The sequence below is a fragment of the Amphiprion ocellaris genome, chromosome 15 (genome assembly GCF_022539595.1).
Source record: "Amphiprion ocellaris isolate individual 3 ecotype Okinawa chromosome 15, ASM2253959v1, whole genome shotgun sequence".
Lineage (NCBI taxonomy): Eukaryota > Metazoa > Chordata > Actinopteri > Pomacentridae > Amphiprion > Amphiprion ocellaris.
This window is the reverse complement of record NC_072780.1, coordinates 25,531,374-25,546,478: the sequence shown is the minus strand read 5'-3', so window position 1 is coordinate 25,546,478 and position 15,105 is coordinate 25,531,374. Positions and strand designations below refer to the sequence as shown.

Sequence of the window (15,105 nt, the reverse complement as noted above, 5' to 3'; positions counted from 1 at the left end):
TCAAATGAGTAAAAAATCTGCTAATCTGTATTAAAATTTGTACATGTAATAAGATTTGTCCATGCGTACAAAGAGTTGCGTACAAAGAGTCGTCAATGCCTACAAAGTTGTCAATGCGTACAAAGACATTCATAGTTGAAAAGTTTACATATTCGACTACACAACTGCTGGAAATACAGACAAATCACCCGCTATGAATCGAGCGGCTTCGTAATTGGCTGTTTTTTTTTTGTTTTTTTTTTACATATGAGTTTTGCTGCACTTCTGCCGTGAAAGAGATTGTACTGAAACGTCGGGCTTTTGTTCCCTGAGCTCAGGCTCACAGGCTCGTTCATGCTGGCTGCGTTCCGCTCTGCTGCCCTTTACCTCAATGGTTAAAACGAGGACTCTCTGTCCCTCCCACATTTACCAGCTTCTGTTGTTTACCTACGCTGCTGCTAACAATGTTAGCCTCCAAAAGTTAAGATAAACTCTACAGGTAAATGTTAAAGTCATCTATGTAACTTGCTGTACTCTTCTCCACATCTGGACAGTGCCATATAGAAAGCACTGACCTACATTACTGTAGCTGAAGTTACTGTAAGTTAACCTCAGACTGGAACCTCTGATGGTAAAACATGTTCTAACATTATGTTTTAAAGTTGTTCTGTAAATCTCAAGTTACGTTTTCTGACTTAGTGTTAACACTGATGCTAAATCAGGTTTGTCAGCGTCATAAATTACTTAACTGTTAGCTGTAGCTAAGTGTTCTGCAGATTACAGCTGATCAATTATAATGATCAGCAGATATAAATTAATCTATGTTAACGTTCCTCCACAGAACTCTGTTACTGGTTAATGTTTATCTCTCAGACTTGGGAAGAACTTTCTAAAGAATATTTGATTTCCATTGTGGAAAGAATACTACAAGAGTGTTCTGTTATATCTGCCAAAGGTGGCTACTTTGATGAGTCAAAAGTCCAGAATACATTTTGGTTTCTAAATTGATTTTTATTTTTTTTTTTAAACTTCATTTGTTTATTTGTTGGAGTTTGCATGTTCCCATCGTGCAGCGTGGGTTTTCTCCTGTCACTCTGACTTCCTCCCACAGGTTAATTGATGATTGTAAATTGTCCATAGGTGTGAGTGTGATTGTTTGTCTCTACATGTAGCCCTGTGATAGACTGGTGGCCTATCCAGGGTGTCCCCTGCCATTGCCCTAAGTCAGCTGGGATAGAGTCTAGCCCCAGCACTCAGTATTTCAGTAATGTACGTTTCCCCCTTCTCTTAGGAGCTAAAATTAAAATGTGTCATTACTATTCAAATTTTCCAAACATCATATTCAGCAAATCACGGATTGCTCTACATTAAGTGGATTTACAATAAAACAGGTTTACAGACGTGTGCTGTGATTAGATTGTGCATGTCCACCCCTTCAGACTACTCCTGCTTCTCTCTACTTTAACTGTATAAACTCTGCTCAGCTTTTCTCGCCTAACACACTGATCAAGTCCTTATTTCTTTAGAAAAGATTTTATTGACGACAAATTACAGAATGCATTGAAGCACTGCTTGTAATCCAGTGCACCCTTGAAACACTTGTATAACAAATGATTACTTTTAACAGCATTTACAGCAAAACACCTGTACTGTATGTGTATCCACGTACATTGTCAATATTTGTAGTCATTTTTTTCTTTATAAGTGAAAGATGTCAGCAAAGTGTTTTACTTCTCTGCAGTCATACTAACAAACATAAAGTATTTGTGCATTCATGGCAGGTCTCTGAAGTAGGAAACACAATGAAGTTGTTTTGTTGTCTCCATAACTTTAAATGAAACTGTGTAATACACAATACTTTTAAAATGCCATTTATATGTAAATGCATAATGGTGCATTTATATACACTCACATCATTCGAGAGAGTAACACATGGGTTAAGTCAGGAGAAAAATACAGGACTGTGAGGAAGACCTGCATGGTAAAAATTTAGTTTTCTGGTTCATTTTTAGAATAAAGCAGTTGGGAGGACACCCAGAGAAACAGAGCTGCCTATACCCTACCCAGAATGCAACACCAGCTGCAACAGAGATGTCATAGTATTGACAATGCAGCTATAACCTACAGCAAGATGTTCAGTGCAGCTTTAAATGTTAGTCAATGTCAACCAAATTCCTATCATGTTGAATATGCCTTCTGTTCCTGATTTTGTTCTATCAAGAAATACTTTTGAAATATACCGTTGATCAATCAGTCAAAGAATTCTATTGATCAACAACTTCCTTTAGAGCGGAAAACAACATTTCTGGACTTTGGCAGTGAAACAACAATAATCTCTACAGAAGGTCTGCGTAGTAGCTTTTTTTCTGAGATTTTGAGCATCTCTCACAGTCTTTATTAGTGGATGGAGGGGATCCTATTATTTCTGATTGTTTCTATTTCTTAATTATGTCTCCATTGAGCAAACTCCATCCACTGATGAAGGATAACCTGCACTTATGTCCTACTTCTACCTCAGCAGTACTGAAAGTGCTTCACAGTGTTTCACACACACAGACACGCACACACACACACACACACAGACACGCACACACACACACACACACACACACACACACACACACACACACACACACACACACTCAGTGGAACACCTACTCTACCACCTGAGCTGTGACCACACTGTAGCTAAAAGCTAAAATGCAAGCGGACCTTGGACTAAACTTCCTTTCTCCCATTTTCCAGAGCATTTGGAGACACTGTCCAAAAGTTGACCTGTTTTTTTTTCTGTAATGACACATAATTACACATCATCATCAGCAACATTCTGTGAACACTGTTTGATCTCATACATGTTTGTTCTAAGGCTCACAGAGATGTTTACAAACAAGACAGTTCTCATTATTTAGTGCATTCACTTTGTTACATGCAAAAAGACATGAAAGCAGTCCTGTTTGGGAGAGAGACATGTCTTAATGCAGCACATTCATGTCAGGCGTGATTGACAAAAATTCCACCATGTGTTCTGAGTACACACATCTGCACCACTAGTCATGTTTTTTTTATAATCATTTCGAAGTATTTTTATTAGAATGTCTGTTTATACTTTACACACTTCATACTGTCAAACTACAGATGGCACTACAGTGACAACAAGTTATATTTATCAATCATTGCATGGAGTAAGTGGGTTTTACAATTTGTGAGGGCTCAACAGATGCAGACATCAGACCAAAGATTTGATGTGAATCAGAAAATTTTGGGAGTGTTTGACAGCAGCTTCATCCAATGTTTGAAAAGTTTGAAGAAAATGGAATGAAAAATAATAATAAATACAAACTGCTTTTAATAAGTCTGCAATTTCGTGCTAATTGCCAAGATGGTTACTGGAAATGTAAATTAGAGCACATTAGGTGGAAATACAGACAATGCTCAGGTGGGGCATTAGGAGCACAAGCAATTATGTTATTTTAACAGCTGAGCAGGCAGTTTAGCCTATATGGAAAATAAAGTGTCCAAAAATGAGTGAATAATGAATGTTTATTGGGAGTGAAATAAAGCTTTTATTTCAAAGAAATTCTGATTACTAACATGGAAAAGTACAAGAGACAAAAGAGCATATAATGAAATTGAAGCTTGGCTTTAGGTGTCTAGGGATGTGCATGTTTACAATATTAGTGACGCACAAATAGACAGTGCTAGTGTTTTGATGAATCACAATAATCTAATGATGATGATAGGTTCCTAATTATCTGAATAGGTCTACTTCAATATGTGTACATCCTGGAATATGGCCGGAAGAAAACAGAACATGACATTTGTATTAATTGTTTCTACTACAAAGTAGTGCCAAGCATACTTTTTAATATTTTATAATCACAAAAGACTAAGGCAATAAATAACACTACTCAGGTAACACTGATTATCAGAGGACAATCATGTTTCTGATTTCTCTGACACTGTGTGATATCGTCCATGAGCTACACAGATACAGCCATGGACGAAAGTATTGACACCCTTGGAATTTTTTCAGAAAATACACCATTTCTCCCAGAAATTGTTGCAGTTACAAATGTCTTTGAAGTTCCTTTGTCCACTGTGTGTAATATAATCAAGAAGTTTATAACCCATGGAACTGTGGCTAATCTCCCTGGACGGGGACGGAAGAGAAAAATTGACGAAAGAATGCAACACATAGGATAGTTCGAATGGTGGATTGCCCTCAGTCAACTTCCACACAAATTCAGGCTGTCCTGCAGAGTCAGGGTACAGAAGTCGGCTCGGACCAGACATCATCATCTGAATGAGAAGAAGCGCTGTGGCAGGAGACTGAGGAGAACCTCACTGCTGACAAAGAGACATAAAAAAGCCAGACTGGAGTTTGCAAATATGTACCTGAGTAAGCCTCAGTCCTTCTGGGAGAATGTTTTGTGGACAGATGAGACTAAGGTAGAGCTTCTTGGAAAAGCACGTCATTCTACTGTTTACAGAAAACAGAATGAGGCTACAAACAAAAGAACACAGTACCTACAATCAAACATTTTGAAGGTTCAAAGATGTTTTGAGGTTGTTTTGCTGCCTCTGGCACTGGGTGCCTTGACGGTGTGCAAGGAATCATGAAATCTGGAGACTATCAAAATATTTTGGGCTGCAATGTAGGGCCTAATGTCAGAAAGCTGGGTCTGCGTCAGAGGTCATGGGTGTTCCAGCAGGACATTGACCCCAAACATACCTCAAATAGCACCAAGAAATGGTTGGAGACAAAGTGCTGGAGAATTCTGAAGTGGCCAGCAATGAGTCTAGTTCTAAATCCCATTCAACACCTATGGAGAGATCTCAGAATTGCTGTTGCAAGAAGGCACCCTTTAAATCTGAGAGACCTGGAGCAGTTTGCAAAACAAGAGTGGTCCAAAATTCCATTTAACAGGTGTAAGAAGCCTGTTGATGGTTATAGGAAGTGATTGGTTTCAGTTATTTCTTCCAAAGGGTGTGCTACCAAATATTGAGTTGAGGGTGCCAACAATTTTATCCATCCCATTTTTTGAATATTGTGTAAAATTATGTCAATTTTGGCATTTTTTCTGCTTTTTTGTGTTTTTCCAATGCACATGAAGGAAAAAAACACATGTATACCAAAAACATTTGTAATTGCAACAGTTTCTGGGAGAAATGATGTATTTTCTGGAAAAATTCCGGGGGTGCCAATACTTTTGTTCATTTCTGTATCTGAGGGAACCACTGAATGTCATCACAGGATTTTAACAGCTGAAAAACAATTCACAATGTGCAACATTAATTGTCATGTGCAGGACGATTGTGTACACTGACTGGATTGTCAGATTTGTGACTGACAATCAAGTATTGGTGCATCTACTGTTGACAACAAAAGGCACATATCACAAATATGCTTATGTTAATGGCTGACCTTCGTAAAGCAGCTGAATGAGACAACAAATGTTTCTCAGATTATCCCATGTCAAAGTATCTTAGCTCTACAGATAAACTAGTTGTTACATTTATTTACATTTGAATTGAGATAAACTAACAATATTCCTATATAACACAGACTGGGTCTGTCCAAAGATCTGACCTTCTAATACTAATTATACTGGTGTCTACCACAGGGAAGCAAAATTCTGTCTACATGGTATGTATGAAGCAGTTCAAGCCTGTCTTTATACGTTTTTTTAAAATGATTATTTTGCATTTTACTTTGATTTAATCGTCAACAGTTTTGAAAGAGACAAAAAACAAAAGACAAAAGGTGGGTTTTTGGATGTGTGAGCGATGCAACAGTGTCCCTCGGGCAGGAATCAAACTGTGGATGTCTCAGTGCATCTTAACCAGCCACAAGTCCTGTCTGTTGTGTGCAAAACTACATTTCAGTTGAGCTGAAGATGATATGAAGCTTCACCAGTTTGAGTGACAAAGCAGTTCAGCTAGGAGAAACTAAGAATAAGGAAAAGGTTATTCAGAAGTCCAGATGTGCCCTTTTCAATCACATTTGTTTGACAGTTCATTAAATGTAAATTTTAAAAAAAGTCCAAATGAAATATATTTAAAGTTTGCTTGATTTAAAAAAATAAGATTTTAAATTAATTAGGTTAGATGTTTATTCTATTTATTTAAAATTAATCTAATCTATTGAAACATAATCTAATTTGAGAAGAGATCTTTACAGACTGCACTCACTACAGGAATTTCAGGCGACTTCCATGCTGCTTCATCCCTCCTGACAATTGGAGAAGAAACCTTGTCTGAGATCGTAGTCTGAACTGATGTAGGGCAAAGCTTATTTGTTACTGTGAGGAGTTTACAGATCCAGCCTGAAACCTTCTGAAATGTTCGCAGACTCAAACAACTGTTATATTAAAGTATCAATTATCACTCTAACTCTAACCAGGAACACTGGATGCTGTTGCCACGCAACACTAAACATTTTAGCCATTCTAGTTACGTATATTATAACTGACTGCTAAAATCTCACATCCAGTTCTCACGGAAGAATAGTGCTGACTGCACCTTCCCAACCATTTTCCTATTTAGACTAATTTATCCTTCTGTGTTTGTTTCTTCTCCCTGTACAGTATCATTAGCATTACAGCAAATTGTTGCATTGCGGTCTCCATTTTGTTTTCATATGTACTGTATGATGTGTCATTTTGTTTCAATCTTGTAGTGTGTACATGTCTGAGATTAGAGAGAAGAATCTCTGTGAAGTTTTTCCTGATTAAGAAGACCATCAAGGATTTTAACACTCCTGTAGTGTGGGCCCGACCTAAGAGAAAACTCTTTGCTTGAAAGTTTTAGCACCATTTAGGAGGACACCTAAGTAAGATAAGGCTTTTTAAATGCAGCTCCAAATCACTATTTTCAAAATCAGCAATTTAGTTCAATGACAACAGCTGTGACAGCTTTACACTGAGTGACGGCAGGATAAAAATGAGCAGAAAGAAAGCTCTTTTTCATTTTTCCTGCCACACGGACCCTGCTCTTTTCTAATGGTCAAACGTAAGACAGACAACCACCCAGAGTTCAAGTAAACTCCTGCGTACATGTCTGAAGTCATATTACAACAATCAGAGCAGAGACCAGAAAGGCACTGGTGTTACATATACAGGCTGAAGCCTGATTTTTGGTCTGACCATACAAGCACTCAGGTTTCTGTCTCTGCACATTAGAAGTTAGTGTTACTCTCTTTCATGAGTACATTTTGCTGTAAAACCGTAGAGTATAACAAATATTCCAGCGTAACAAACAGCAGTCAGCTTTCCAGTACTGCCACAACACAGAAGAGCACATAGATTGTAAACCTATAGAAATACAAAGCTTACTAAATGTTGCAGTCACGATCCTATGGGAGGGCTGTCTGTTACTTTTGTTACCCAGTCACAGACTAATGTCACTGATGAAGAAAGTCTGTGCTGGTTCCACAGAAAACTAAACTGTGACTTTGTGCTGTACTTATGAGGTATTCCTGCGTTGGTGATTTACACCAGCCATTTGGTTACATACACGGTAGCACTGTTTCATTACAAACAACAACACTACTTTAAAGCTAAATGTTTTTGGCTTTTTAGTCTTTTGGTTAAAAAAATAATATAGTTAGTGTAATAGGAGAGCTAACCTGCTATCATTGCGAACAGTTTTAGTTAAATCAACATACAGTGATGAGCGCAATATAAGCAGAGATGACAAAACACTGGCTTGCTTAATTCATCAGTTCTGTTATTGATAAGACATAAAGAGAAGTGTAATGCTGATTGTATTCAGTGTGAATTTACTAACAGCATTTTTCGGAGGTATGCATTCATCTGTCAGGAGTGTTTTGGACTCCTAACAGGATTTTTATATTCACTTGTGTATTCCATGAATGAATGTGCAGAACACTCCTACAATTAGAAGAAATCCTACTTGCATATAAGAAAATTGGATTTCTGAAACACATCCCTGGATTTCTACAGTGCATTCAAAAGTCTTCCAGACAGAGACACATTGGTCAGAACACAAACTGAAAATCTTAACCTTCAGACTTTCACCTTGCTTGCGTTTGACTGTAGATTTTAGAGAGAAAAGCATTACAATAATCCCAAAGACATCAGTATTTATATGGTTGGACAGACCTTTGGATTACAGTAGGTGTGTGTGCACATCTGTGAAAAAGCATAAGCGATGAGCGCGCTGATTGTTACAAGCATAATTTGTTGTTTATAACTTCTGTTTTCTGTATGTTTCTGATTTAGATAGCATATCAAAAGCAAAAATATTCAAAAAGGTGTCTGCCTGCACACATTTGAATAATCCAGATTGGAATTTGAACATGGTCTTTGTCCTCAGTTAGCGGGCCGTGGATCAGTCAATGGCATAGTGTGCAACACCTCATCTAGAAGCTGCAGAGCGCGGTGCAGGTGGACCTCCACCCAGCAGGGGGTGTGTTTGATGCTCTGACGGGGATAGTCAGGCCCCCAGCCCTTTACAAAGCTGAGCCGCAGGATACAGAGCCGCCTCAAGTCATCTACACCGATACCCGCTGCTGCAGACAGACCTGTCGGTGTAGAAAAAATGGAAGCCAAAATATGTGATTTACACAGATTGAGCTGTAATTTCTACAAACAATAATGCTGAGCTCGTCATACCTTGCTAAAGACATATATACGCATTGCAAATTCATGTTACTATGTGGAACAGCATTTAGTTCCATGAAAGAACATACATTTCACATCTGTTCAATTGACACATCGGCCTCAGACCTGAAAAAACAGCACTGCTATGTGTAATATCAAATTTCTGATGAACCTTTTTGCTGCTTTTTGTTGTCACTGAAATTGTAGGTGGCTATCAATTACTGATAGTACTACATCATTTTCATATAAACAGTACACAATTCTGTTTTTTTACCAAATGTTCCTTGTCAAATGAGACTACAGTAATAGTTCTCCAGACTAACTTTTTCACTGGTAGTACAGTTGTGACCAATTTTCTCAATTAGTCGTACCTCCCATCTTGTCACAGACATAACATATCACTTGCTGTACATTTTCTTAAAGACAGACACTGCAGTTTATTAATGTTCCCTCAACGTCCCATATTGCAGGCTGCGGTGTGCTCAGAGAGGTGCATGAACAAAATGCATTATCTTTGAGGGATGATTAGCTCTGGTGTTTTTATGGGGAATTCCTATTCAAAAAACATCCAAATTACAGTACTATATTGTACTATACTATATACTAAATGTAGTGGATTTGGGGAATGTTTCAGCTGGTTCCTGCTGGCTTCCTCACAAGTTCTGGTGATACTACTAGCTCCAGTCTGCTACGTGGCCTGTTGCATCACCCCTTGCATCAAACATAGAAAAACACACAGGGAAAACAGCAACTGCTTTCAGAATACACTGTGGCGCTGTATCAGCAATTATTCCTAGAAGTGTGGGGCACAACGTCTGAACATAGCACCGGTATTCTGGAGAAATGGCGACTTCCTACTGTCTACCGGACTCTGTCTGCATGTACAAGCAAAGCTCCTCCAAGGTCCAGCAGCAACAATTACAGCTCTGTTAATGACCAATTATAAAGATGTTGATGACATAAAATCTCCTTGTACAGTCTCTCCTCACACCAAACATTTGTTTTCAACACCACTTGTTTTCCAGGCACATGCAGGCACACTTGTAATGCGGATAGTTTGGGCAGCCGCAAATTTTGGCCTGCACATGGACAGTCTGCACAGACCCTTGTGGACTTTACAATACACATGCCCTTGTAGTCGCAGACACATAAGGGGAAAACATGAATTTTTTAGGTCTTTTCATGAAAATCTACCGTGAATTTTATCTTCGAGTTTCCATTTAAAATGGTGTCTACCATGTAGACATGAATGACAAGAAATTAAGTCTCAGCACTTACTAACTGCAGGTGCAATGCCTCCGACGCTACCGGGACCAGGAATATTTCCTGCCACAGCAGCTGCTTGTGCAGCAGCTGCAGCCTGAGCTGTCGCTGCCTGCTGCTGCATCTGTCTGTGGCACTGTCGCAGATCAAACACCTGACCAAGACACAAACAGTCTATATGACAAAAGCAGTACAGTACAACAGCTAGACAGACAATCTGACCAAGAAGCATGGTGTCACTCATTTTCTAATAACGTTTAGCTGCAGTTCCTTACATCTATTCAGCTGCCTGTCTGCAGCTAACAATGGTTCCTTTCAAGTGTCCATTTTTTTGTAAAGGCTGGCATATATTGTAACCTACAGTATAAGCTCAAAGTTGGTTAATTAAACACAGTCTAAAATAAAAAGCGTGACTGATGTATCTAATGTGGATTCAGACCTTAATGTAGGCTCCAGGATAGATTTTGTGCACAGCATCTCCTGGTGCTCGGCCTGCTTCCCTGTCGAGGTAGTAGCTTTGTACAAACACAGCGTGGTCACTCATGCAGCGCATCCACACATCCCCCTCACCACGACATTCCAGCTGCACACCTTTACCTATGTGTAACCTGGAACACAAGCAAAAAAACACGTTGTACCAATGTCACTATCATTTACAAAAAAAACTGTACTGTTCTTCTACAGTAGTGGAAAAAAGTTTTCGGACACCTCAAGCATTTGTGAAATATTGATTGGTTCCATAAAAATACATACGAAATTTCGAGTATTCTGTCATTTTGCTACCAGTGATCTACTAAAGAATGTCGTGCTTTTTATTAAAAGACACAATTTTTGTTGCCATGCTTTGTGTCTATATAAAGCCAGCACATTTGAAAGTTCTTCAGAGACAAAAATGGCTAAAACAATAAACCTAACCAGGAAACAGTCCTGAAGATACAGATTCTCAGCCAGGAAGGGTAGAGCTGCCGCCAGATAGCCAGGAAGTGTAGATGCAGTCCTTCAGCAGTTGGATACGCTCTGCAGAAATACAGACGAACCAACAGCTTGGAAGACAAACCGAGATCTGGGTGTCCAGAGGTTTCTTCAGCAAGAAATTACCGCATCCTGATCCGCATGTACATAGAAAACCGCCAAATGAGATCACCAAACTGCTGTCCAGTGTTCCACCCGCACTGTATATGACCAACTTTTAGAAGGTCCTACAAGGTTGTCAAGAAGCCCCTGATCAATGAGAGACAGAGGTTCGCCAGTGTCGTTGGGCCCAAGCACTCTGTGTGGAGTTTGCATGTTCTCCCTGTGCAGTGTGGGTTTCACTGGGTTCTCTTGGTTCATTCCACAGTCCAAACACATGCTGAGGTTAACTTTTAATTCTAAATAGTGTGAATGTGATTGTGCTTGTTTGTCTGTCTGTTTGTGTGGTCTCGCGATAGACTGGTGACTTCACTAGGATGTACCCAGTCTTCACCCTAAGTCAGCTGGGATAGACCACAGCCTAAGGATTAAACGGTGTATAGAAAATGGATGGGTGGACAATAAGCAATAAAAGTTTAAGCTGCAAGCAGCGCTGAATGGGTCCTCGCATCTTTGCTGGTCAGCGAATCCAAGCATGTCCACCAGGTGGCGCTGCGACTGAGAATGTACAGCCATGGCCAAAAGTTTTGAGAATCACACAAATATTAATTTTCATAAAGTCTACTGCCTCATTTTTTATGATGGCAATTTGCATGTACTCCAGAGTGTTATGAAGAGTGATCAGATGAATTGCAATCAATTGCAAAGTCCCTCTTTGCCATGAAAATGAAATGCTTGTAATTATACTTCAGTATATTATAGTAACATCTGACAAAAAGATCTAAAAACACTGAAGCAGCAAACTTTGTAAAAACCAATACTAGTGTAATTCTCAAAACTTTTGACCATGGCTGTATTTCGGCCTATGGATGTGTTGAAGACCGGACTCTGATCACACAGATTGGAGCATGTACAGGCTGGTTATGCAGCACTTCCTGTCCATCACCAAGGTGGAGCTATGACTGTATATATATTTATATACATATATATTAGGGCAGGGACTTTAACGCGTTAATTTCGATTAATTAATTACAGTGGGAAATAACGCGTTAAACTAATAACGCAATTAATTGCACCATCCTCAGTTCCCTCATTTCTGGCACACCGGTAACACTGATGCACACTCCAACCCAGTAGGTGGCAGTAATGAACCTAAAGTCTGTTTGTAGCCTTGAAGAAGAAGCACAGGAAGCACTGAGTGAAGTCAGGCACTGGTGAACAGTGAAGGAAGATGAGATTGAGCTTGTTGGGCAGAAAGTTTCCTTTTAAAAATCTTCCCGATGGCAGCTTCGATAAAAGCCTGGTTGTGAGCAAATTGTACAACAGAGTTTTCTGATCACTGCAGCACTTCAAGCCGACGGTATCACCTCAATGTAAAACATGTTGCTGTTAGCACCAGAGCTAACGTTAGCTACGAATCATGCTAACGGTTAACGGTGTAGCCATCCCATAATAGACCACTTTTCTAGACAGTGCTTGAGTTTACAGAAAGTCTTAAAATGTTGAATAAAATCGCTATAATTGTACTTAGATTTGCAGTAATCTTTGAATGTAGCAGACAGATGAAAAATGCAGATAAATAGAAATGAAACATTTCTTTGGTTTAAGTTTTTACTCCGTCGAGGCTCTGCCTCCTTGGAGGAGGAATAACCTAAACAACAAAAATATCTCTTTTTATAACTTCATTATAAACTTTTTGTTTATAAAAAATTACATAAAAATTGTTATTCCTCTAAAAAGAACCATCAAAATTCCACCATTTATCAGACCCAGAAAAGATGAAAACAGAATGAATCTCTGGATTTTCAACTTTCTGAAGCTCCTTGAACTACTTATGCTGATTTTATGTGCCATACAGTGGAAAAAACAACTAAATTCAGGCTTTAAGTCATCAAAATCACTTTTTTCTATATGTCCCATTTTCCTTTTTATGACATAAATTTTAAATTATAAACACGTATATATCTATTCATTGATTCAGCTGTCAACCACAATTTTATTTGAATTGAAAAGCTTCACTTATTGTGTCAAATATTGCTATTTGACAAAACTGCAATTAATTGTGATTAATTATAAAGCCTGTAATTAATAAAAAATTTTTGATCGCGTCCCGCCACTAATACATATATATAACCAATGGGTCTCAATAAGGGTCTTGGCACCTTTGGAGCGCAGACCCTAATTAAAGCTGCAAGCAGCGTTGAACGGGTCCTTGCATCCTTGAATCCAAGCATGTCCACCAGATGGCGCTGCAATTGAGAGTGTATTTCAGCCTATGTATCTGGTGAAGGCCGGACTCTGATCACATATGTAAAGTTTTAGACAGATTGGAGCATGTACAGGCTATTTAGAGAGCATTTCCTGTCCATCCACCAAGTGGCACTGACTGTTACTGATTGGCCTGTGAATGTCATCAGGGTGGGACTCTGATCAAACATGTAAAGTTAGAGACAGATTTCATAGCTGTAGGTGACACATAGTGGCTGTTGTTCCTGTCTGAAATTTTCCAGGTGGCGCTATAAAGCCATTTTCGGTCACACCTCTGCGAATTCCCCAAAATATCAAATTTTTCACCGGTCCTGATGTGTGTGCAAAATTCCACGCGTTTTGGAACATTTTTAGGCATTCAAAAGTCCAAATGAAAAGTCCACCAAAGAAATAAAAAGACGAAAAATATTTCCTTGCATTCCAATAGGATCTTCGTACCATTTGGTGCTCGGACCCTAATACTGTAACACAGGATATGGTATGCCACAAATGTTAACAATGCTCCAATGGTAGGACTCTGGCCTGCATAGTCTAAATGATAAATAAATTTTTAAAATGCACATTTATAAAAGACCGGCAGATTCATAATTAACTGAATTTAAACATCAACGTCAACAATGCGATTTTAGCTTTATAATTACATAAACTCAAATTCTCTTCTTCCACTTGACCACACAGTCATCTTGTTTCAATAAACTGTGGGAATTTTAAGTAGGGAAATAGACCAAAGGGGCTTGAGTCTATCTCATTTGACACTAGGCGAGAGCTGGGGCCTACACATTCACAAGTACTGTAAAGTGGTCCCTCTAACCAATAATGGCAAGGTTGCAGCTGAAAGAATAAGAATAAAATTGTCTTGCACACTATAAGGAGTTTAAATGATATTAATAAATTTGTTCATCGCATCACAATAAAAGTGTTTTTTTTTTTTTTTAAATTTATTAGGCTACTTGATTATTTATTTGTTAAAGATAGAAGCTAAAGGGACTGCACCTGTAATTTTATTATACAATCTTAAGTTGCATATTAATAATTAAATTGAATCTTGAATAAGAAACTTACTTCTAAGCAACTTATATACAATTGTAACATTAGTCAGATCATTCCTTATACGAGGCAGTAATATTAATAAGCCTGTTAACTCATGTTCAAATGCCTGCCTTTTTTGCAGCTTTCCTTCCTGCTTCGGCTACAGACGCTGTGTTGCTCTTAACATGTATTACATATTAAATTGCTCATATGTCAAATGTGTCAGACTCAGTCCACACAAATGTTTACTGAGAGACTCACAGTTGTTATGGATTTTGTAGTGTTACTCTATTTCATTAAATTACATTAAAAATTCCATTTCTGCTATTTTGCCTGTGTGTATTTATAGGTGGGATACACAAGCTCATATAGCCACAAGGAACAAATTATATCTTGGCACAGTGGGCAGTCAATAAATAAATTGGTTAAGTAACTGGATTTTGTGAGTTGTTTTACATAATAAAGACAGACACTACTAAATTTATTGACACGTTCAACTTCATTCACACACCTGGCTCTCTCACTGGCATCTGTGCGATGGACGTTACTCAACTGGCCAAGGCAGAAGCGATCGCCTCCTGATGGGTCAACATAACCATCCACAGTCACTACAGGGCAGCTGGAGGGCACCTTGAACATCTCACCAACCTGAACGTCCATTTCAAAGTAGGAGACAGAGCACCAAAACTCTGGTCCTAGAAAGTGAACAGAAAGCCTATAAACTGTAGGCTTTAAGATCTCCCCTTGTGACAAAGCAGGATCAGCATTTTTTGTTTAGAAGTTCAAACACAAGCATTTGGACAGCGGTCACTTACTGCCAAATCAGGAACTCCAAAGACACTAAGACACTATGAATCATAAATATATCTGT

General features: G+C 38.7%; 1 protein-coding gene across 11 annotated transcripts in view; it reads right to left on the bottom strand.

Moving 5' to 3' along the window:
- Nucleotides 1-3,035: 3,035 nt before the first annotated feature.
- smad10a (SMAD family member 10a) overlaps nucleotides 3,036-15,105 on the bottom strand; it is a 28,992-nt gene continuing 16,922 nt past the window's right edge. For 10 of the 11 annotated variants that reach the window (XM_035956623.2, XM_055017912.1, XM_035956621.2 and 7 more), the window contains 4 exons: nucleotides 14,746-14,929; nucleotides 10,306-10,474; nucleotides 9,882-10,020; nucleotides 3,036-8,524 (listed from right to left, as the gene is read on the bottom strand). In XM_035956623.2, the coding sequence (XP_035812516.1) occupies nucleotides 8,313-8,524; nucleotides 9,882-10,020; nucleotides 10,306-10,474; nucleotides 14,746-14,929 (704 nt within the window). In that variant the 3' untranslated portion in view covers nucleotides 3,036-8,312. The remainder of the gene's footprint in view (nucleotides 8,525-9,881; nucleotides 10,021-10,305; nucleotides 10,475-14,745; nucleotides 14,930-15,105) is intronic. The other variant, XM_055017915.1, reaches the window with a different exon arrangement.